Source organism: Pelophylax lessonae, assembly GCF_965119305.1.
Source record: "Pelophylax lessonae genome assembly, chromosome: 12".
Taxonomy (NCBI): Eukaryota; Metazoa; Chordata; class Amphibia; order Anura; family Ranidae; genus Pelophylax; species Pelophylax lessonae.
Genome location: NC_138779.1, coordinates 197,735,424 through 197,761,333, shown reverse-complemented (window position 1 = coordinate 197,761,333; position 25,910 = coordinate 197,735,424). Strand labels below are relative to the sequence as shown.

The 25,910-nt window shown below is 42.5% G+C and overlaps 1 protein-coding gene across 1 annotated transcript in view; it reads right to left on the bottom strand.

The window, feature by feature from the left end:
• Positions 1 to 25,910, bottom strand: part of LOC309568698 (urokinase plasminogen activator surface receptor-like) — a gene marked incomplete at both ends in the record, with an annotated part of 64,262 nt that overhangs the window by 7,284 nt on the left and 31,068 nt on the right. The window contains 4 exons of the mRNA XM_082274441.1: positions 3,056 to 3,211; positions 6,447 to 6,596; positions 8,266 to 8,406; positions 14,691 to 14,804. Coding sequence (XP_082130567.1) covers positions 3,056 to 3,211; positions 6,447 to 6,596; positions 8,266 to 8,406; positions 14,691 to 14,804 — 561 coding nt within the window. The remainder of the gene's footprint in view (positions 1 to 3,055; positions 3,212 to 6,446; positions 6,597 to 8,265; positions 8,407 to 14,690; positions 14,805 to 25,910) is intronic.

The window sequence follows — 25,910 nt, the reverse complement described above, 5'->3', positions numbered from 1 at the left end:
TGTCACTCTAGGACAGAAGGTGTGTTCCTGGAAATATCACTAGGTGAGAATAAGAGGAAAAAAAAGGAAAAAAGGAAAACAAATGCAGCCACCACATTTAAGGACTGGTAAGCTGCAATATATTACATTTTTGGTTTTAGCTTTAGATTTGCTTCAACGTATACTTGTCACAAACACAAAGTCATTCCAATGTGGCTACTGAACAGTTGTGGCAGTGCAGTGTTTCATGGCAGAAATTTCTTTTGGTAAAATCAGTCTATATATGCAATAACGCATGCTTGTTACAGTGGGACCTAAGAGGATTAATCCTCCGCATTGTGTAAAAAGGCTGTTTGATCCTGTCTTCTCTGATCCTCCCCTGCTTTTACTCTCCTCTAACCATCTCCTGATAGAACAGAGCTTTTGGAGGCACTCTGCACATGCTCAGTTTGGTGTGTATTGCTAGAGTTTTGTTTTTTTTTCCTGGAGATGGTCCATGTGATCAGCACAGGGCCAATCAGCACTGTCCAGACAGAGGGTCAGGGGTCCTGCAGCCTCAAAGGACAGTCAGAGTAGAATGAAAACTCCTATAAGCTTTAACCAGATATAGTGACTGCAGGCTCCTGGGTTTAGTAACACTTTAAGTATTAATGTTTAGTAATACTTTAACACTTTTCAGTATACTGAATAGAGTACAGAAAAGTTAAAACTCCCATCTGGTTATTCTTTGCTGCCCGTGCCATGTTGGGGAGATTTCCTTCTACTTCTTGTCCTGTTCTGGAGATACAACAGGAAGTGATAGAAAATCTCCCCATGATGGGGGGGGGGGGGGAGGGGATTCCCCTTTTAGAAGGTTGTACACAGAACACGTTTCTCCATTGGAAGAATTCCCCTCACTGCCTGTTTGGTAACAGAATATTGGGTTTCCTATTGCATGCTGTGTGGGTGACAATGGTCACTAGAACACACAGAAGGAGTGAATCACCCTAACAGGAACAAAGACAGAATTAGGAAACTTAACAGGGGGTCTAACTCTTCCACTTTCAAAACTAAAGAAAAACATTTTAATACCATTTATTTTTTTACTATGAAAAGTATCAGGTAGGTGAAAAAAAAAAATGCAGGCAACCAAATCAGGAAATTAAAGAAAGGTCATTTAGGGATAAGTATACATTTGTAATTAAAAATATGGAATGCAGCTAGTCATGCCTTAGTGAATCAACACATATCAAATGAATAAGCCCCACCCTATTCAACAATCCATACAGAGCTGATTTGAAGTGTTTTTGAACCCCAATACAAAAAAAATTTAATGTACTGCAAGTCACCAATTCTCAACATTTTTTCAAGCTTTTTTCCCCTTTATTTCCACCTGGAGACCCTGCAGATATCTCCCTACCTGTCCCCAAGTGGCAACGCTAATTTATTCTACTGTATATATGGAGGGAGCCATGGTTGTCCCCCAGCCTGGACTACGACATGTCTGTCATTGTTCATCTACATTACATGTGGGGTGGGGGATTAGAGATTTACAGATGAAAGATGTTTTTGCATTCTAGGGAGTGGCCTGGTGACACATGGAATAGGCCCCATATCGTGAAAGCTCCGTCACCTAACTTATGCTGCAAATAGCTTTGCGTTAGTTTACCCCAGATTTACCAATTTACATGTCAGCTGATTAACCATCCCCTCCTTGCAAACAGTGGTGCCAGATGCCGGTAAAGCATCCTGTGGAAGTGGTAAACCGGCTAGAAAACTTCTCCGTGGCACAGTCCAATGCCATGTTGGCCTTGGAAGATAGTGATCCTGCATATCTGACCTCTGTGCCTGAGAATTGGGGAACAGAGAAGGTACTCAAGGCTTTTTCTTTATGTCAGTCTACCCTGATGGTCAAAATTGAGGAGGTCAAGGTGGACATCATCAGGCAAGACATTCAGAAACTGCGAAACAAGGGATAAAGCAGAACACTGAATAGGGCAATTGGAGGATGAAGGCTCACCAACTCACCAGATGCTGAAGAACACGGCAGACAGCTCCAAACATTTTTCGGCTGACCAGAAAGAGTGGAAGGGTCATTCTCAGGCAAGTTCTTGGAGAACCTGGGTGGAGCCTACGGCGACGCACACGAGGAAGAGACACGGCGGCCATTTTGCTGGTGGGTTGCGGGAGCACCCAACCATAGGAAGGTGGACTGTGCAACACTCTCTATTAGCAGCTGTCTAGTAAGTTTAATTTTATCCTTTGGGGCTAATAAACTTTTAAACAGTATACACTATGAGGTGGTGTTTTGTTTCCTCCTATGGGGACCCCGTTAGGATTGGATGACTGCCTGCTTTAGTGATACGATCAAGTAAGGAGGAGTGAAGGATCCCGGCTTCCCAGGGCTTGTGTATTATGCGTTTCTGACCTTTGTGATGAGGGTCATTGGGATCTGGTAAGGATCAGTGTGTGCGGGTGCCTGGTGGTGGTTTCCCTCGCTGAGGATCTTCACTTCTTTCTTTTTGAAGTTTCCATTGTGTATTCATGTGGAAGATATAAGAACTGTTGCATGCCATCCGCAACTGTTAAGGACGTTCTGTGCAGACAGTAACGAGATTAGCGCCACATTTTGTATTCAAGACCAATTCATGGCCATGTTTGCAGTGGAGTATGCCCACTGTATTTCTCCTAGACCACCCTGTCCATGGACAGATTTTGCTAAGATGCTGTATTACAGGCATCTTGATGCTGTTCTTCATCTTACAAGGGAAACAGGGAAAATTCACTTTCAAAAAGCACCAGCTTCTTAAGTTCAATAAGATAAAATGTCGCCTAAGTGTCCTCAACTTAAAGAACCGTTCAGCTCACCAGAACGTCAAAAACATGGCATTTCTGGCAAATTGCAGATATTTTCTATTCTTGTCAAAAATGTTCCTTGCTAGAAAAGGCAAACTAATGTAGTCACTGTATCTAAAGACTTGTAAGCACATCTATTCTATAAATATACCAGAAAAAGATTGCACGGCCTGCATATTACAGGCAGACTTTGGGCTTTGAATGAATAAACATAGCAATAAATGTATTGAGTGATACTTACTGGATCTTTGAGCACTGTTACAGAGGTTGCCCGTGCAACATGATAAATAGGTGTATCGCTGGTAAGACCCAGTGTTGTAGGCAAACAGATTTGTGCACACGTCTCCTATATTTCCTGAACCACAGCCTTTGGTGTATGTTTGTATTTGAGAGGACCCTGTAATGGATGAAAATAGGGTATTTATAGAAGAATCAACCACTTGTAAATTTGCATTATATGTGGTAATCTATGTCTTTAGAAAACGTAATGCTGTAAGGAGGGTGGGGTTGATGGTTGAAGTTGTACTTGGTTCTGCCAGCAACAAAGGCTTTACTGGAATGTTAGGGCTTATGGTAAGCTCATATGGGAGCCTCTAGTGCTGCCACTTACATCACTAATGAGACACAAAACATATTCAATGAATGTGACTCTACAAAAGGCTGTCAAAGAAGGCAGAGTTAGAGACCTTGCTGGAAGAGGTGGTCGGAGACTACGGGCATGCTACAAGACATGGTTGGAGACTATTGGCATGCTTCAAGAGATGGTCTGAGACTATTAACATGCTATAGAGATGGTCAGAGACTATGGGCGTGCTACAAGGGATAGTCAGGGACTATGGACACACTTTAAGGGATGGTCACAGACTAAGGGCATGTACAAGAGGTGATCAAAGGCTAAAGGTATGCTTCAAGAGATGGTAAGAGACTATGGGCATGCTACAAGAGATGGTCAGAGACTATGGGCAAGCTACAAGAGATGGTCAGAGACTATGGACATGCTACAAGAGATAGTCAGAGACTATGGGCATGCTACAAGAGATGGTCAGAGACTATGGGCATGCTACAAGAGATGGTCAGAGATTATGGGCATGCTACAAAAGATAGTCAGAGACTATGGGCATGCTACAAGAGATAGTCAGAGACTATGGGCATGCTACAAGAGATGGTCAGAGACTATGGGCAAGCTACAAGAGATGGTCAGAGACTATGGACATGCTACAAGAGATGGTCAGAGACTATGGGCATGCTACAAGAGATGGTCAGAGACTATGGGCATGCTACAAGAGATAGTCAGAGACTATGGGCATGCTACAAGAGATAGTCAGAGACTATGGACATGCTACAAGAGATGGTCAGAGACTATGGGTAATCCAAAAGAGATGGTCAGAGGCTATGGGCAGTCTACAAGAGATGGTCCAAGGCTATGGGCAGTCTACAAGCGATGGTCAGGGATTGTAGACATGCTAGAAAATATGATCAGAGAATACAGGCATGCTACAAGGGATGATCAGAGATTGTAGACATGCTGTATGAGATGGTCCGAGCCTGTGAACATGATCTAGCAGTTTTTGGAGACTGCCCCATTGCTTCAGTAGATCGTTACAGATTGAAGACGCATTGCTTGAGATAACTGCTCTTTCGTTCCCTTTACAAATCAATGGTTACACTTTTTGTACCCCCCCCCAAAAACAATTAGTTTTACCACATTTGATACTTCTCTCAACAAAAGTCATGAAATAACATTAAAAAAAAATTAACATAAAAAGAGAAATGGGATGGACAGCACAGAAAATGGTAGGACAGTGCAAAATAAATAAACTAGGCCAAATAACTACTAGAAGCCAATAAAAATATTTTACTGCATTGAAAAAGCAGCAATATAAAGTCTACTGTCACTAATTGCTCTGAAGGCCACTCAGGCCTCAGGACAACAGACTGGGCACCAGAGTATGAACTCCTTTACCTGGCAGGAGCCAGCATTTAAATTGGGCCACGGGCCCCAGGCCAGTGGGGGGGGGGGGGGGGGGTTCTCGATTGCACTGTGATTGGCAATGATGACAATACAGGCCCCTGATTGTTAGTAGCTGACCATAGGCTATCAGTGACAGGTTGGTTATAGTTCTGGGAAAGCCATTGGAATGCGCAACAGAACAAGACAGTGACCCATATACCTGTTGGCTTGGCTGATCATTAAGGCCCGTCTACCCTGCCACCGGATATTTGCTGTTGCGGTTATTTTATTGTCAAGGCAAAGAAGCAGATTCAGGGCGGGGAAACACAATATTACATTAGTGGGAGTTACCAACATGTAATCTGCTCCCATTGTGTAAGGGGACAGCAGCCAATTGCTAGGCCTGAGCACTGCCATACGATGGACTGATGATGTCTCCACTCCCCCTAGTCTCCAACACAGGCAACACATTGCATTCCACTGCTGACCGCAGCAGGGGCAAGAGTGGTGCGGGATTACTGGTAATGTAAGTATATGTGGATGGGGAGGACTTTAGAAACACACTGTCATTTCGCCCTGAATGGGAAAAGTGACAGTGTCTCTTTAAAGTCCATTCAACACTACATACCCATCTAATACTACCCTATTCAGAGGGTGACAACACCGCTGCATGATTTCATGGTAGAATGGAGTTGTCACCTTGTTAAAGGAAGTGGAAAAATACAATTTGCTAGCAGGAATAAAGTAAGAGATTTCCTTGGAGTTTTACTCTCTTTTTTCTTCTACTCTTTTTTTTTTTTCTTAACATCTGCTGTTTTTGGAAGTGCCGAATGTTCGGTTCCCCACTGCATGCTTATGTTTCTTCCTCTGACCCCTATACTGCTACAGGACACAGGGGTCAGCTCTCATCCTTTTTTTATAGACCTAATCTATCTGTGCAGTAGGGAACAAAGCTAAGCAAATACTCCTAAAAATGGCAAAAACAAAATGAACACAACTATGGTAAAGGCAAATTTGCACTTTAAATAGAACCTGTCAGGTTAAAAATAAGAGCACCCTCTTTGAGGAATAGTTTGGCTCCTAATGTTCTGGAACCCCCTCTGCCTAAGCTAAGCTTTTTACGACAGCTTACTGGCTTCTACAGGTGCAATAGATGCCAAGCGTGCTCAATAAATTGCCACAAACAGAGTAACAGCTCTGTTCTTGTCTTCATCCCACACTCAGTAGGATAGCGGGGGGGGGGGGGGGGGGGCTTTTTCTTCCCTTCACCAGGAATTTTTTAGGCATGTCTGTTGCAAAAGCGGTGCAGCTTTTTTATGGGGCATCAGAGCAGCCCGGGGGGCAATTGCTCCCCAGCCCCCTGGCTCAGTCCTCCCCTGTAGATAGATAGCTAGAGAGATAAATAGATAGAATGGAATCAGATAGATACAGTAGATAGATAGATAGATAGATAGATAGATAGATAGATAGATAGATAGATAGATAGATAGATAGATAGATAGATAGATAGATAGATAGATAGATAGATAGATAGATAGATAGATAGATAGATAGATAGATAGATAGATAGATAGATAGATAGATAGATAGAATAGATAGAATGGATGGAATCAAATAGATAGATAGACAGATATTGATAAATGAATAGACAGACAGATAGATAGATGACAAGTCTTCTCACCATTCGTTTCCATTGTGATCACATCCACGCAGTTGTTATTTACTTCATCACAAAACAGGGACTGCTTAGCCGGGCAGGTGACGGTGGTGGAGGTGGTGATGGAGTTATTACAGATATTACACTGTAAGCGGTTTGAATACACCCTGGAGGCTGGTGAGATAAAACAGATCACATTTTTATCCTCTCATCTTTAATATTTTAGGACATACATCAAAGGTCACAACTGGCTACAGTGGTCTAATAGTCATATGTAGCGCTCACCTATTTTTGCACCGCTCATACTGTCTTGCCACCTAAACGGATGCCAAACGATGAGTCAGTAATATTATAACTGCTCTGCAGCGCCCGGCTCCTTTTGACTCCCAATATACCAACATGGCAGGGGTGACAAAACATGTTGGCGCACTCAGGCAGTCACTGGTAACCCCCATGACCGGTCATGGCAGTTGTCTTTAAGCACCAGGAGCTGCAGACAGTTATATCCACTTAGGTTAGCACAATGTTGGGGCTAACATACATGGCTAACAGCATGGATGGAGGAATCTCTACTGCCAGCTATTGTATTGAGTTAGCACCTCAATACAATGTCAGTTCCTAACAGAGACTACATCTGATAGTATGCGCTCACTGGCCAATAATTTCCCATCCAGCTCAAATGATCTTTAAATTGACTTTTGTGGAGCCAGATGGTGCTTGCAGGGTCACTCATGGCTTGGCTTTCAGTTCCTCAGGAATTATCCAAAATTTGAACCATCTAGGAGGGCCTCTAAAGCAAGAAAGCCCTTTCCTGTGTACTCCTCTGACCTTGATGTCACTCTCTTACTAAGGGTTCGACTTTGGGGCAAAGTCCTGATTGCTCCTATAGATTTAGGCTCTTCCTACCCATCTTCCTGTCCAATAAAAGCACCCTGAGGCAGGGGCGTAACTACAGGGGTCGCAGGAGTTGCAGTTGCAACTGGGCCCCATGTTCCAGGGGGCCTGTGTGGCTCCCCTGTACACCTGGATAGAAGGGGTAGGGGGGGCAGCATGTAGAGAAATCACTGTCTTCCAGGATCGCAAAGGTCACACTTGTGACCGAGCCCTGGCATTCCAACACCGTGGGGGGGGGGGGGGCAAGATTGCAGGAAGGGGGCTCACTGCAGAACTTGTGAAATGGTCCCACTGCGGGACCATAATAAAGGGCCCCGTAATGAGAGTAAAGGGCCCCAGGATCAGTGGGAAGAGCCCCAGTCTTGAAGGGAAGGGCCCCGTCCAGGGGTCCGGGGGACCCTTCATGGTTTCTTGCACCGGGGCACTGAGAGTTCTAGTTATGCCTCTGCCCTGAGGCACTTTAATTGGATATACCAGCTATTCTCAACCATGGTTCCGTGGAACCCTAGGCTTACTCCAGAAGTTGCTAAGGGTTCCTAGAGCTGTGGCTAATTGAACTCCCATCTGATGGCGCCTGTGTGGTTCCAGGGTCAACACCACTTGGAAGAGCGAGCTATATGAGCCCAATATTCTTTTCAGCTGCCTGTAAGGGGGGCACTCTTCCCACTAACCCCCATCTAATCGATTTTAACAGAAGGGCCCTGAGATCTGAAAATTATTTTAAGGGTTCCATTGGGGTAAGAAGGTTGAGAAAGGCTTGGGATGGTTGGTTGGGTTGGTTAGGCCAAACCTCAGGTGCAAAACTTAGCTCTGGCGTTGGGAATGTCAAACCCTTAGACACAAAGTAAAGCCAGGATCAGAGGGACACACAGACTGTAAATTGCAGGGATTTTACCATTTACAGTCAAAACAATTAACAAAGGGACACTTTGACGCCTTCAGTACTTACCTGAGAACCGGTTGATGTTGCAGTAGTCACTCTCACAGCAGCTTGCTGTCACGTAGATGGATGTAGTTCCTGTATCAATGATGGAGGATTGGTTGCACAACTGTGTCGTAGAGCACCCTTTCATGACTGTATTGCTGCCATCTAGGGATGAGGATGACAACATATTGCAAATCAAACATCATTTTGTTCAAGTGGGCCCATCAATTAAACGGACATTTTCTATGATTCAAGGCACGTGTCCATATAACTATACCATCATGTAATTATTTGGAGTAAAACATCTTTCTTGCAATGAATAAAACAACATTGCTTCTGAGCTTCCCGCTAAAGCAGTCTATGGCAAATGGTGTCAGGAAAACTGTGGTTGTGTTCCTGCCTGAAGAACTGCGCATGCACATGTTGCAGCCAGCAGACCTGTCCACAGAATTTGGGGCATTAGCGCATCAGCTCGTTTACACCAAGGCACGTGAGCGTGAGTGTACCCGTGCTTATTCTCATGCGCGTGTGCATGCACATTGATTGGACTTTTGGCCCCCTATTTAAAGTGCTGCAAGGCTCAAGATCTTTGCTGATTGGTCATCAGTTCCTGTGACCCGTGACCAGACCCTGCCTGTTCCTGAGTTATATCGGATTTGCCTTCTGGTTAAGCCTGATCTTGATCCCTTCGGTGCCTAGTCTTTGGCTTGTTTCTTGACTCCACATCTTGCTTATTACCTTGGCTCATCTTATGCTCATGTATAGTTGCCAACATTCTGAAAAAAATGTTTAGGGATACTTCTTTTTATGTAGGCAGGGTATTATGTTAATTAAGGGTGGGGCATTCATTTGTAGGTGTGGCCTAGCAGGAGTAAAAAAATGTGGTCCGCGGGCGAATAATTGGGCGTGGTTTACATTATGCTGAACATTGGGCATGGCTTAAAGGGGGTGTGGACTGGTCCAAATCATTTGGTGGAGAGGGGATTATGGTGTAGGGTTGTTTTTCAGGGGTTGGGCTTGGCCCCTTAGTTCCAGAGAAGTGAACTCTGAAGACATTTTGGACAATTTCATGCTCCCAACTTTGTGGGAACAGTTTGGGAATGGCCCCTTCCTGTTCCAAGATGACTGCGCACCAGTGCACAAAGCAAGGTCCATACAGACATGGATGAGCGAGTTTGGTGGAACTTGACTGACCTGCACAGAGTCCTGACCCCAACCCGATAGAACACCTTTGTGATAAATTAGAGTGGAGACTGCAAGCCAAGCCTTCTCATCCAACATCAGTGCCTGACCTCACAAATGCACTTCTGGAAGAATGGTCAAACATTCCCATAGACACATTTCTAAACCTTGTGGACAGCCTTCCCAGAAGAGTTGAAGCTGTTAAAGCTGCAATGGATGGGCCAACTCAATATTGAACCCTACAGACTTAGACTGGGATGCCATTAAATTTCATGTGTGTGTAAAGGCAGGCGTCCCAATACTTTTGGTAATATAGTGTATAAAATGATTTTTTTTAACCCCTTCCTACGGTACGCACATATGCAGCCTCACTGAAGTGGGCCCTTATCCGCGAGGCTGCATATCTGCATATCTGTCTTTAAGCTGGGAGCATGCCTTACACTGGGCTGTCACTGGGTCTTGTACTAAGGATCATGATGATATGGATTAATATAGGGGCTATTGGAGCTGCACCTCCAGGCCCCTATCTTCATATAGGCCCAGCAGAGGCTAACTAACCATTTGGGCAATGCCACTGCCTTACAACCGTCCACTGCCCTACTGACGCCACCTGCTGCCAACCCCCCAACACCCCCCCCCTTTTTTGAAAAAATATAAAAAAAAAATTAAATTGTGAAAAATAATACAAAATTTAAATTGTAAATAATAAAAATAAAAATAATATTGATACCATCCCCTGCCCTACTGACACCATCCACTGCCAATCCTCTAACACCTCCCTTTCCTTTTTGAAAAAAAAAATATAAATAAAATTAATTTAAAAAAATAATCTGAAAATTAAAAAAAAAAAAAAATTATATTAAAAATAATACTGATACTGTCCACTGCCCTACTGACACCATAAACTGACATACGCTGCCCCCCCCCCACCCCATCAAAAAGCATTGTGAAAAAAAATTATAAAAAATTAAATTGTAAAAAATAAATAAAATAATAAAAACTACTGACACCATTCACTGCTCTACAGACACCATCCACTGTCTCCCCAAAGAGCATCGTGGGAAAATGTAAAAAAATGAAACAAAATGTGAATAAAAAAAAATGTGGGCTCATTCACCCCGGCTTTCTTTCACATACAGTGTGAATGAATGGTTTGTTTAAAATAAGTCATTTGTTTTAAGAAAAATTGTTTGTATTTTCACCGTATTTCCAAAAAAAAGGCCCTCCAAAATCCTCAGCACCAGGCGCATGATGCTCCTAATCCGGCCCTGGTTCCGGGTCACCTGATCAATGTGATAGCCTCTGATTGGCTATCACAGGAATCAGTCACTACGCAGCCCACCCCTGTATTTACTTTCTCTTCTGAATGGAGAGAAAGATACATAATATTTTTCTCTCCTGGCAGGATATGAAGATGTAAACAAAACATAAGAGTGTAAAAAAAAAAAACAATAATAAAAAAATAAAGAAAAATATAGCTAAATCAAGGTTTGATCCAGGTCGGTGGCAGGGTTCGTGTTAGGGTCAAGGTAAGGGTGAAAGGTCAAGGTCAGGGTAGGTATAAATTAGTAACAGTGTCTCAGTGCCGGTTCACACTAGTGCGATGCCAGACATGGCATGTGATTCGCACCACATGCGATGTCTGTGCAATGCGATTTCAGCCATACAAAATGTAAGGCTGAAATCGCATTGCATTCGCACAATGGTGCAGGACCCTTTTTTTTTGTTCGCACTGGAATCGGATCGCATGGGTTTTCACACCTATGCGATCTGATTCTTGCACCATTTCACAGTTCGCACTGCGAACAATGCAAATGAAACTTTGAGAAAGGTCAGAAAAAAAAACAAACTAGAAGATTCACCTCCTATGGAATTCAGTAGGGTTTGCCATTACAGACTTCCTGCTGCGCGGAAACTCCAGCAAACTCATCTATTGTTCGCTACGCTCCTAAACCTTGTGGATGGCCTTCCCAGAAGAGCTGAAGCTGTTATAGCTGCAAAGGGTGGGCCAACTCAATATTGAACCCTACGGACTAAGACTGGGATGCCATTAAAGTTCATGTGCATGTAAAGGCAGGTGTCCCAATACTTTTGGTAACATAGTGTATCATATGTGCCTTAAATGCCTTTGCAAACCCAAATATTACCTTGCAAATATAGTGGTGACATCCCCACTGTGCTGTACATAGCCTGGACAAAGAGCAGAGCTGTGGGAGGTTCCCAGCAGGCCCCACCCAGTACAGGCTGCCGGCAGAAAACTACAGAAGGGGCGGAGACCAGACCAGTCACTCTTCACAAGGAGAGAGAGCGGCAGTGAGTGGTCTTTATTACAGGAAGGAAAAATCTCACACTGGATTACTGGGATGCCATTAAAGTTCATGTGCTTGTAAAGGCAGGCGTCCCAATACTTTTGGTTATACATTGTATGTCACAAAAAAAAAAGCACAGAGGTGAACTGTGAATGCACTTAAAGCACTTGATATATGAATGTATCACTTAATATGAATAGCAATATGGATTCACTAATATTTATTTATTTTATATATCCCTAATAATTAGTCCAGTCTAGTAGAGAAGGTAGAGTAGGTAATACATAACAAGGAGGGTGTCACATATATGAGCAAATAGAAAACTATGCTGAGCAGGCATTTAACAAACCGAGCAAAAAAATGCAACAAATGCAAACTTTCATATAAAAATCATAAGACAAAGGCAGAATTCTTCAAAGCGTCCAATCAGTTGTCTCCATACTGCTATAAGTACAGGGTGGAGAGTCCCAGTCATCACAGATACAATGCAGGAAAGATTTACAGCTGACCGAGATATGAAACGGTATGTGAAAGATCTGCCAAAATCTCACGTCAGAGGCGCCTGGAATGTCATCTCATCATAACTGTCCTATAAAGACAATTTTAAGCCCGAGGTTCTTACAGAGGATTTACAACAAAGAGAACCTGTCTAGACAGCCTTTAGCCCCTAAACATCCACCTGGAGGGATTAGAGACCAACTTCGAGATGCTGGTAAATTTACCCTTGCATTGGCCCTCCAACCCTGCCGCACTGCATCAGCTAAATGCTCATTTGGTTGGGGGGGGGGGGGGGGTACAAATACTTATATTATCCTTTTTGTTCACACGTAACAATCAGTATTGTTTGCTAGAAAATTACTTAGGACCCCCTAACATTATATATATATTGTGTGTATATATATATATATATATGTATATATATATTTATTTATTTATTTTTAAAGCAAAGGCCCTGGGGAATAAATTGGTGGGTTACTACTTTTCTGGCACTTTTTGTTCACACAAAACAATCAGTATTTTTTGCTAGAAAATTACTTAGAACCCCCAAACACCCCCAAATTGCACTAGGGCCACAACTGCGCCTTCCTGCTCTGAAGCCAGCTGTCCCTCTTTGCTTGGCAAGAGTAATATCCCGCTGACGGTCGCACGGTCAATAGTCCTCTTCTTAGCCATACATGTGCAACTTTCCCCTTCCATACTGTCTCCGAGGCTAGCCCCACTGCCCCTCTCGGCATGGCCGACTATGATCCTCACAGTATCAGTGATATTACTATACCGGATAAATGTCCCACTGTCGAATGCACGGTCAACATTGATCCACATAGCATGCACATACACCAGGCCCCTGGCACCTCTCTTCCCGTGCCCCTGGCCTCCATCTTCACAGTCCCCACTGGGACCACCGGCTTCCTCTTCTCTGTCCTCACTGGGACCCCTGAAGCCATCTTCACTGTCCTCACCAGGACCTCTCCCTGTTAAGCAGTTGCAACACTCATGCACTCTCACTCTTTTTTTCCCTGCTCTCCATGTTCTGACAGCAGAGTACATTTCCTAGTCCACATCAAAGGTTCTTCTCATCAGATTGCAGTTTTTCCTTGAACATTTGCGTTGCCACAAGCAACCTTCCATGTCTACTTCTAGCTTCGTCCCACTCTCCCTGCCTCCCGCAGATCCGGTCTCACACTCGTTTTGGCACTTGAACAACAGTTCTGGGCACAAAAATTGACTTTTTTTACTTTTTTTTGCCAGGGGCAACTGGTCCAGTAACCAATGGCAAAATCCCGGACGAGCCCCCAAATGTAGCAATATTTCCAGGTATCGGGACTGAGGTGGGTCTGCCATTGTTACCGGTGACACTCCCAACACATTTAGGAGGGGAGTCTCCCCACTGGCTCCATGAGAGGATTCTCATTGGGCAGTGGAGGAAACCCAATCAGAGACACATCCAGGCCTGTATCTACCCCAGAAGGCAGATTCTGCCGCAGAGGATTCTGGTAGTGGGTATACGTTTGGAGGGAAGCAGAGTCCCAGGAGGGAGAGTACGGCTGTCTCTCCTCCTGTCAGAAGGATCGAGAGTCTCGGATGGTTGCCTGAGAGTTGCAGAGTGGGTTGAGCTGAGCTGCAGAGGGGATCCAGCAGAGAGAGAGAGGGGTCCAGTTCCAGGAAAGCCTTTCAAGGTCGTGAGTACTGTGAACTGCCCCTGGGGGTCTGCCTAGTGTAGAGGGGACCACTCCGGTGAAGGTTCCAGGGATCCAGGAGTCAGCTAGCAGTAGAGGGGGTGCCTAGTCAGAGGACCCTAAAGTATAGAGGGGGTGCCTACTAAGAGAACCCTGAAATATAAAGGAGGCGTCGGCAGTTGGGCCATGAAGAGTTAAAGAGTACAGTGTGAAGTGCACAGTGTTAAGAGTTGCAGCAGCACAAGCAGTTACAAGGAGCTACCTCAGTCAGTGAAGGGCTGGAGGGGGCTGTTCACAGGACTTTTGAGCTAAATAGAGTGTCAGGAGTCAAGTGTATTACCGTCCTGGATCTTCTGAGTTAACAAGTCTGTTAAAGTCGAAGTTCTAGCACAAGTTCAGCATAACAGTATTTTCAAGCGCCAGGAAGCGTTGCCCGGCATTCAGCTGGCGTCAGGACAACGCCAACGGGCATTTTTCTGTACAGTGTCCCAAATAAACCTAGTTGAGCCAGAGGAGTATCCCACTCATTCCCTTCCCCCATTCCCCAATAAACAAAACAAACCAAAGGTGCTGGAATGGTCATTTTCTCAGTTCTCACACCTGGGTTCACAACTTAAATGTGTTGGAAGTGTCACCGGTAACAATGGCAGACCCATATCAGGCCGAAGGCCTGGAAACATTGCTACACAAACATACTTTACTGCATATACAGACTGATTTTTCTGTTGTGGGTTTAATAACACTTTAATTGCAATCACATTGTAATGAATCAGTGCCTCACCTTGTGTCTGGTAGGCTAGGGAGATACAGGTAGTCTCGTAAGTTGGGCATTTTCTTGCAACCATACGGCAGGATGAGCTGGTTCCAACGCACTGTAAACACCTCAGGGGGATCACTGCAGGAAACAATGACAATAGCAATTAGAAAAAAAAGACAATTATAATTATACCTTTTTCCTAACCTGTGCTAGGTAAATTAATCAAATTTATTCAACACAGACATTCTGCTGCAAGGAGAAGAATGACCCACACCAGCACAAAGGAAACATGACAGCAGCCAATGTGAATTTAGCTATCATTTACTCAGTACAAGAAGAAAAGCTAAGTGCTGGGATCTGATTGGTTGCAATCGACAACAGACACTATTTCCTTTGAGCTCAGTGTCAGTATAGAAAGCCCCATTGTGTATGGAGATAATAGACATGTAGGAAGATGCATACATCCTACTTTATGCTCCATCTCACCCCAAACCTGCTACACACCTTAAACCATGTCACCGCCTTTGTCACCTTATGTGGTCACAGCGGGGATTAGTGAGGGGATTAGTGTAAAAAAAATACATTTCCTGCTGTTATTATTAGAATACACTCTGTAGGTTACTGAAGACATGATTTGTATCAATGGATCCATCACTCTGCTAATAATACGGGGCTCACACTTTACAGAGGACCAATCACAAACAGGGCCGCTGATAGGGGGGGACCACCAGCCCTCTTGTAGGGGGCCCTAGCACACAGAGGGGCCCACACAGAGAGGGGGATTAGTGATGGACAACACTTACAGAAATCTTCCTCCAGCACCTAAATCTGATCTGTCCCTCTCCCTGCTATCAGCTTTTATCTGTTGAGAAAGAGACAGTCGTCCCTCACTAATCCCCCTCCCTTGTGTGGGCCCCCCTCCCAGCACTTATCTCTGCTCAGGAGTTTATTTGTAACTTTGTTTCTCTCTCTCTGTCTCTCTGATCACTGAGCTCCAACTGCCCAGCCTGTATATTTTTCTCAACTCATCTTCTTTTTTATTTAACATAGTTTTTTTTATAGATTTAGCAGGAATTATGCGAGTTATGTTATTATTGTTATATTTGTGTCTGATAATAGTGATTTTGTTGTAATTTTAGCTAAATATATCTTTAATATTTTCTTGAGGGGGCCCTGCCAGGTAGTCTGTACGGGGCCCCGCGATTTCTAACAGCAGCCCTGATCACAAATATGGAAGAATCTGAGGGGAGAGTTACATTATTACATTGCAGGGTCACTGAGGATCGGTATTTAGTTTTAATAATCTTAGATTTGATTTTTTGGCTTGGCAGTCAGAGGTCACCTGAAATCTGACAGCTGATGATGTCACACCCCATATTAGATGACAGAACCCCAAACAATCCTCCACTATGAGTCTCATTCTACTTCTCAGTGAGTGGGGGGAGCCCCGACTCTACAAATCATTCATTACTTACCCAGATACAATATTCTACTACTAGATACTACTAATACTCCTATATATAGTGATGTGTGACAGGTTCTCTTTTCTAAATGTTGGCTGTGTTCATTATCTTCTCATTTATATTTGATCATCTATCTATCTATCTATCTATCTATCTATCTATCTATCTATCTATCTATCTATCTATCTATCTATCTATCTATCTATCTATCTATCTATCTATCTATCTATCTATCTATCTATCTATCTATCTATCTATCTATCCCTCACTTTCATATCTATCTATCTCTTACTTTCATATCTCTAAAAACAATACAAATCAAGTAAAATGTATTTTGGTGTGGAAATATTTTGAAGTAAAATGAACATTGAACATTATTTTGTTCTATCAGGAAATGTTCTTCCTCTTATATAGTAATGGGTGAGCCCCGGGCCTCGGGGTGGTGACATGTATTTGTGAACTTTCAGTAGGTGACACAGAGGAGAGGGCGGTACAAAGGATATTGACTGAGGTTTTACGGAACAATAGGACACATTCTAAAAATGCCCCACTATGTTACTGACTTTATTTAATGTCTACCCAACCCTACATGCCTCAGATTGTTAGCCAACCGGTAAATGACATCTCATAGTAAATATCCTCCAAAGATTGATACCTTGTGCTTCTGAATAGGAATTGTTTTTTTTAGCAGAGGTCACAACAAGCGTCAGCGGTAGATTGCGGAACACTTCGGGAAAATCCAGTACTGCTGGGAGGTCAAAGATGTTGAAAAAGCCCTAAGCCCTTGTAAATGACAGTCACGTGCTGCTGTTCAACAATTGAAGGTGACTATCTAACACTACATGTATACATTTTTTAGAAAAAAAAATGAGATCACTAAAATTCCAAGCTAAAAATCACTCGTTATTTACAGGTTTATTAATAAAACAATTTACCGAGTGTAATCAGGGCCGTCTTTAGTATTGGATGGACCCTGGGCAAATATTTTCTTGGGCCCTACCAAATGCACTTATCAACTATTTGAGGGCAATTCGGGCTCAAGGGGCAGCTGCTTTGGGCCCCACAACAATGGCTGGGCCCGGGGCAGCTGCCCCTTTTGCCCTGAGTGTAATGCATTTAAGCTTATTTCCTATGATCGTCAGCTCCATCTAGTGAAAATTACACGGTCCGCCAGATGGATGGAAAATAGGACCACCATCTGTATGGATTTGGCGAACAGGATCGCATTGGATAGCCGCGGGTGTCAGCGGACATGTGATCACTGACATCCGCAGCTCCATAGGGGTGAATGAAGGGTCTGATCAGGTCCTCCTGAAAAACGGACAGGGGGACCTGATCCGACAGCCAGTGTGAAAGGGGCATTAGAATAACCGACTGGAAGCTTTAAAAGGAGGGTGGTGCTTGAAATCATTGTTCTTCCTCTGTTAACCATGGTTGCCAGCAAGGAAACACATGTGGTCAAGATTGCTTTGCACAAAAAGGGATTCACAGGCAAGGATATTGCTGCTACTAACATTGTACCTAAATAAATTATTTATCAGATCATTAAAGCGGAGTTCCACCCGGGGACATTTTTTTTTATAAAAATACCCCCGGGACAGTCGGGGCTAGTGCTTTCCACAATGGCTAGCCTCTGATCTGTCCCGGTCACACTTACCTGCAAGAAGAAATACTTACCTTGAAAATGTATTGTCCAGCGCTGCCATCTCAGGTGTGGGCAGCTTGAAGGCAGCGCGATCCTCTTCTGTGTCCTCTTCCGTCTTCTTCGGTCCCACGATGCACTGCACCGGCCCCGCCGTCACTTCCGGTGCCGCAGCGTCATCCCTGCACAGCTTATGGGCATGCCCAGAAGCTGTTTAGCAAGGTATGACGGCGCCTGCACCGGAACTGACGTCGGGGCCGGTGCAGGCGCATTGATTCCTGGGAGCGATGACGTTCAGCTCCCAGGAATCATTGCAAAGCCAGGAAGTGACGACTCGCCGTGGCCGCCGAGGGGGGAAGGAGGAAGTAAGGTAAGTATATTTTCTTCTAAACCAGGTAAGTAAAAAAAAAAATAAAAAATTGCGATTATCCATTTGTTTTTCAGGTGACCCGGAGCGAGAAGATGGAGGTAAGTTTAATTTTAGGGTGGAACTCCGCTTTAAGAACGTCAAGGAGAGAGGTTCAATCGTTATGAGGAAGGCTCCAGGGCGCCCAAAAAAGTCCAGCAAGTGCCAAGACCATCTCCTACAGTTCATTCAGCTGCGGGATCTGGGCACCACTAGTGGAGAGCTTGCTCAGGAATGGCAGCAGGCAGGCGTGAGGGCCTCTACACGCACAATGAGAAGAAGACTTTTGGAGGATGGCCTGGTGTCAAGAAGGGCAGCAAAGAAGCCACTTCTCTCCAGGAAAAACATCAGGGGCAGATTTATATTCTGCAAAAGGTACAGGGATTTTATTGCTGAGGACTGGGGTAAAGTCATTTTCTCTGATGGATCCCCTTTCTGATTGTTTGGGGCATCCAGAAAAAACCTTGTCCAGAGACGAAAAGATGAGCGCTACCATCAGTCCTGTGTCATTCCAACAGAAAAGCATACTGAGACCATTCATATGTGGGGTTGCTTCTCAGCCAAGGGAGTGGGCTCACTCACAATTTTGCCTAAGAACACAGCCATGAATAAAAAATAGTACAAAAACATCCTCCGAAAGCAACTTCTCCCAACCATCCAAGACCAGTTTGGTGAGCAACAATGCCTTTTCCAGCATGATGGAGCGCCTTGCCATAAGGCAAAAGTTATAACTAAGAGGTTGGGGGAACAAAACATCAAAATTTTGAGTCCAATACCAGGAAACTCCGCAGGCCTTAATCGCATTGAGAACTGGTGGTCAATCCTCAAGAGGTGGGTGTCACAGAGCCGGTCCAGGTTCATAAAAGATCCCGACCATATGGTCGGGATCTGCCCACATGCCTGGACCGGCATGTGGATTCCCTCTGCTGCCTGGGCCCCTATGTCATTTACTGGTCCCTTCCTTTTGTAAAAGAACACAGTGAGTGATCAGTACCTGCCAGGGTGGCAGGTGGAGCCTGACTAATAGAGAGAACTCTCACCTGATGAAAGACCGAGGTAGCAGAGCTGGATGCCGGATGGACACTAAGGTAAGTACTCTGATAAGGACAGAGGTTCACCTGAGGTACAGAGTATAAGTGTTAGCTGGTTTTCACCAGAGCCCCTAGTGGTGGGGATGGACTACGCTGCAAGCTAGCACCAGGTCGCGGTCCCCAGGATCACCCAGCCAGGCAGAGTGCAGGTTCCGGTCCAGAAGCGGAGAAGCAGACAAGGGATAACCAAAAGAGTAGTAAGACGAGCCAAAGGTCAGGGCGGGCAGCAAGTAGCAAGGTCAAGAGGAAGCCGGGTCAAACAATCAGGAACAACAGGTACACAGGAACATAGGATCACAAGGAAGAGCTGAAGATAACACAGCAATTACCTGGAGTGACTGCTGTGTTTAAATAGGCCGTTTTGGCACCAAATTAGTAGCCTCTAACTATTCTAAGGTAGCCTCAAACTATTCTGAGGTAGCCTCTGACTATTCTGAGGTAGCCTCTGACTATTCCAAGGTAGCCTCAAACTATTGCAAGGTAGCCTCAAGCTATTACAAGTTAGCCCAAGCTATTGCAAGGTAGCCTCGAGCTATTGCACGGTAGCCTCGAGCTATTCTAAGGTAGCCTCTAGCTATTCAAGGCACCTCTTCGTACGCGCATGCCCATAGGCATTCGCCGGTTTGCGGCGCCAGTGCGCCTGTGCATGGCAGTGGATCCCTGACAGTACCGTTCATACATAACTGAAGCATAGTAAACTGTGTTATATATTATTATTATTATACAGGATTTCTATAGCTCCAACAGTTTGCGCAGCGATTTACAACATGAGGGCAGACAGTACATTTACAATACAATTCAATACAGGAGGAATCAGAGGGTCCTGCTCGTTAGAGCTTACAATCCAGGAGACTTTGAGTTGCACACCCTAATGCAATAGGCTGCGCAAACCTAGGGGTATAGGCATTATTTTACTATTTTTTACTATTATTACAATTATTTTAATATTATTAAAACAATTAGATGACGCAAGAGCCGGAGCAGCAAGATTTTTTTTTTTTTACATAAAGAAAATTTAAAAAGAATGTTTGTGGTAGTAAATAGGGCAGACAGAAACCTACTAAATCTGGTATGGAATGTAGGCAGACAGCCGGTATGGGAGGAGTTTTTGCTCTCTGCACCTCCTGCCTGTCTTTGTAAATGTATAATAATGTCAAAGGTTTCAGGATAGAAAAAAGATGTTTTTTGCACAAAACTATTTCAAGCTTTTAAATCTTTCTAAAATTCCATCCTTCGCTTCCGTCTTGCAGAGCTGTTCAGACGTCTCTCTTGTACTGCAATGGCTTAAAATGTTTTATTTCAAATGTACAAAAATATCGCCGATACCGATATGCATTGGCCAAAAAATCGGTATCGGCAACGAAAAACCAATATCGGTCGATCACTACTTTATACACAAACACTAATTACAAGCAAACCGATCACAGGGGAGGATGGTTACCTTTAAGCCCCAGTTCACACTGGGGCAACTTGTCAGGCGACTTAGAAATGGAACCGCGACAGTGCAATGGAACCACTCTAATCGGAGCAACTCAAGTCGATCCGACTTAGAAAAAGGTTGCTGCACTACTTTGGGGGCGACTTGCATTGACTTCAATTAGAGAAGTCGTTTGCAAGCCACGCTGAAGTCACCCTGCACGGGGCGGCTTCAGAGTCGGGCGACTTTGAAGCTGCCCCGGTGTGAACCCAGGCTAATAGCCATTCAAACCCCTTTGTGTCAACTTGTGTGCATGTTATCAGACCAAAATCACCAGGGTGTGTAAACTTTTGATCAGGGTCGTTTGGGTAGTTTTTGTTTTCATTATGATTTTAAAAAAGTAAACACAGTTGATTGATAATAAATGGTTTCAGCCAAACACTGACCATGAGTGAAAGAAAAGTTTTTGTGTTATCATTCCTATTCTCTAAAAAATGGCCAAGAAATCATAAATTCTGCCAGGGTGTGTAAACTTATGAGCACAACTGTATGTGCACACTCTGAGCTTTTTTTCAGTGCGCATTTGAAACTGCAGCAAATCAGATAGCGCCCGCCTCATTTCTTTGCTGGAGGATGTCCTCTCCAGCCCTGGCCCACCCCTTATTGCTCATTGGATATGAGTTATTTTAATCACGGAGGCTTAGCATTACATGTGGGCATTACCCGGGGTTGGTCTGCATGCAAATGAACCCACTCCTCCAGGCCGGCATCCTCCCATCAAAGTGTTTTGATATTTGCATAGATCCTTGCAAGGGCCAGCCCACAGCTTGCTTGCATCAGGGCTAAGAGCTCCAGAGTGAGTACTGAGGAAGGGTCCTCTGATGTTTTCAGGATGCTATGTACAGCACCCTGCTGCCCCTCCTACCAGCCATGATCTGAAGCACAGAGACCCTGTGATGAGATCACTGCTGGGTCTAAAGTAAGGTTTGTAATGAAAATGGAAAGTTTTTGTTAAAATTGTCATAAACATATTGATGATTGGGAGAGGGAGGAAGAAGATTTAAAGTTGTTCTAAAGGTTCAAGTTTTTAGCCTTCACAAAGTTAAAAACCCGTGTGCTGCTCCCCCCCCCCATAGCCTCCCCCCCAATGCTCACCTGATCCCCATCGCGATCCAGCAATGTGCACGGGAATCTCGGCTCTCTGGGGACTCTCCCACCTTATTGGCTGAGACAGCAGCGGGAGCCAATGGCTGTCAATCACAGGCAGTGTGCCAATGAGATTAAACAGGGGGACAGCTGCAGTCTGCATGGATATGCAGAACAGTGGCTCGGGAGCGAGCCTGTTCGGGTTCCCCCACAGCAAGGTGCTTGCTCTGGGGGCAGGAGGGAGGGGCCAGGAGCGCCGGTGGGGGACCTGAGAAGGGGAGAATCGGAGCTGCTCTGCACAACCATTACACAAAGCAAGTAAGTTAAATATGTTTGTTATTTAAAAAAAAAAAAAAACTTGACTTTAGTATCACTTTAACTTTAAAGCTAGAAAGGAAAGCTTAAAAAATGGCTCCCTGTAAAGAAAAAAAATGATAGAGTTTTGGATAGATTGGGGAATGGTAAGGACCCCTTTGAGTTTTTTATTTTAGATTTTACTTCCTGTCCTGGAAACAAAGCTTGGAGTAAAATGGGTTCCCGTCAATGCAAGGGGATATCCCTCCCAGACCATTGTCACTAGTGATGAGAAGACCTGGGAAAAAAGTTTTTTTCTAAGCCTTTTTTTGCAAAAAAAAGGAGGGTGGAATATGTCCTATTACAATGATAAGTAATATATATATATATATATATATATATATATATATATATGGCATGGTATTTCAACTACTGTATATAACATGAAGACAATGAAAGAGTTATTAGACTTTATGTAACGTTTTACATTTTTGCAAGTTCTCTCAAGCAAGTCCTGGAATACAATTCAAGTAACACAATACTTCTCAATGCAGTTCTTGAAAAAGAGAAATATGCATTTCTTCCACTGGGGGGCACTGCGGTAGAAAGGCTCCAGTTGAGTTGGCTTGTGGGCCCCATCTTGTACCTCCTACAGTTTGGTGATTGTTGGGGTACAGTAGATGACAGTTTTTGTCCTCTTAGGCCTTAAATTACATTTAGAGGGTACATTTGGCTTTTTAAACCTTTAAATGATTCCTATTAATGTTCTCTACCATCCCAGCATAATGTTTATCTACTATCTGCTCAGTAAATGATTGTTCCCTACTCTCAGTACAATGGTGAGACCAACATCTAGAGTTTGGGAACATCTCCACTGTGCAATTTCTGCTGAGAGCAAAGCTGCAATTTGTAAATATTGTGAGAAGAAATATTCTTTTCCAAATGCTACGGCAATGACAAAACACTTCCTGCATGCCACAGGTACCCTAAGGACATTAAAAATACTTTATGGAATGAAATGATGAGGACCAGAATGGAAGTGTGAGGAGCTTTTCCCTCCAGAAACACTCTTTCTGCTACTTTCTGGATCATCATAACATGTTTCATCTTCAAGTAAGGAAGTAAGGAAGCGTTACAAACCACGGCCTCCCAAAAATACACAATCCCTTTATTTATAGATAAAATGACACCTGAAAATCCGGAGAACATTCATCAAGCTCTTCATAGAACAATAAATGCTTCTGGGTCAGCATGGTCAATAATTGGAAATGCAGGTAATGCATATTGGCAGTAAGCTTTTATACCTTTATGAGGAAAAGGGGGGGGGGGTACCTGTTCTCATTTACTGTATAGTAAATCTTCTTTACATATCCAGTCCTTGTTATTCCATTTGTAATAAAAAAAAGAAATTGTAAAATTGTATTTTATGTTTTGTTTATTAACTGAATAAGCTGTACTTTTATGTCAAGGATAATAATTTTATATACACTGCATTTCACATTCCTAGTGTATCAACATGACTTTTAATTTGTAAAACTACTCCACATTGAAATTTATTTTTTTACATTTTTCCAAAACTTTCGATTTTTTCTGTAAAAAAAAATTTTTTTTTTTTTTTTTCCCCATGGGTTTCAACATTTTTATATACACTGCATTTCACATTCCTAGTGTATCAAAATGACTTTCAATTTGTAAAACTACTCCACATTGAAATTTTTTTTTACATTTTTTTCCGTAAAAAAATTATTTTTTTTTTTTTTCCCCATGGGTTTCAACATTTTTGGAAATTTTACATCTTTAGTTATTACCAGAATAGGCTTCCCCACTGGAAGATTTCCTCTTGCCTCCTGTTTCTGTGTTAACTTTTTTGTATTTCCCATAATTTTCTGTGTTGGAGACAAAGGCTGGCAAGACTAAAAGGTGCCGAGAATAGAGCTGGGTGCTGGAATGATGTAACTCATCAATAGCGAGCCTGGACCTTCTAATGCTAGATTAGGGCACACTGGTCCCCATTCCCACACTGATATAAAATTCTATTTTGAAGCTTATATGAGATTTTGAGCAAAATATAAAGCAAAAGAGCAGTCCTTAGATGTGCTGGCTGCATTCGTTTTTTCAGTTTTTTTCCTTTTCTTTTCACCTGGTAATGCTGCCAAAAAAAAAAAAAAAAACACAGTCTCCCTTAGTGACTTTCTGTCCCTACAATCAATCCTCCACTGAATAAAAAAAAAAACTTGTTTCATTCTCTAAAGTGTTATACTACACTAAACCTTTCATGCACCATCTGAATTATTGCGTTTGCTATTTTGTCATAGAAAAAGAATGAAAAAGATAAAAATAATATATATATATATATATATATATATATATATATATATATACTCTGTATAAATATATTATAATTATAATCCTACTCTACCCCATTTTTGCTCGCCTCCATTGTTAAAGTGGTTACTGAGAAACCCTGTGAAATTTTATCATATATTACCACCACGGCTTAATCAGGGCTACCCCCTAACCCAAAATCTATGTGTGCTATTTTGTCATAGAAAAAGAATGAAAAAAATAAAAATTATATATATATATCTATATATATATATATTGTATAAATATATTATAATTATAATCCTACTCTACCCCATTTTTGCTCGCCTCCATTTTTATTGTGGTTACTGAGAAACCCTGTGAAATGTTATCGTATATTTCCACCACGGCTTAATCAGGGCTACCCCCTAACCCAAAATCTATGTGTGCTATTTTGTCATAGAAAAAGAATGAAAAAAATAAAATTTATATATATATATATATATATATATATATATATATATATATAAAATAAATTAAAATTTTTATAAAAATAATATATAAATATATATATATATATATATATATATATATATATATATATATATATATATATATATATATATACTGTATAAATAAATAATAAAAAAATAATATATATATATATATGTGTATATATACACTGTATAAATATATATATATATATATATATATATATATATATATATATATATATATATATGAAAATTGTAATCATACTCTCCTACTCTACCCCATTTTTGCTTGCCTCCATTGTTATCGTGGTTACTGAGAAACCCTGTGAAATTTTATCGTATATTTCCACTACTGCTTAATCAGGGCTACCCCCTAACCCAAAATCTATGTTCCCCCAGAAAATTGGCTATACTTTCTTGTGTGATAACTGTTTTTATTAATTGTACGCTGTACTTTTTTTTTTTTCTTTCTCAATAAAACTGTCTTTGAAGGAGGGAGAGGGAAAAAAGAAAAGAAGAGTGAAGGGGGAAAAAAAAAACAAAAAAAAAAACATAGTTGGACATATTACCTTCACCCCGAGACACAGTATGTTCCCAGGTGGGGTGTCTGTGGGCGCTGGTCAATGCTCCGAACCCTACTTCTAGCAACCAAATTTGCTTCCTCTATTCATAAATGCTTGTTGTTACTGATTTTGTCTATTACACCCTTCCATGTGTTGTTTTTCATTAAGACTTATGTAAAGCTGTTTAAAATCACCTTTTTTTTTCTGTTCTCATTGAAAAACCTCAATCAAAAAATATTGGAAAAAAAAAAGAAATTAGTGATTAGATTAAGAGTTTATAAAAAGTCATACTTTGAGTATTATCTGTATGTGGTCCATGTAACTAGGGGTGTAGGAGGGGTGGAACCATTCCCTAATGCTAACCTATACTTATAGCGGTATTAAACCCAAAACCAAAAAATGTAATATATGGCAGCTTTCCAAT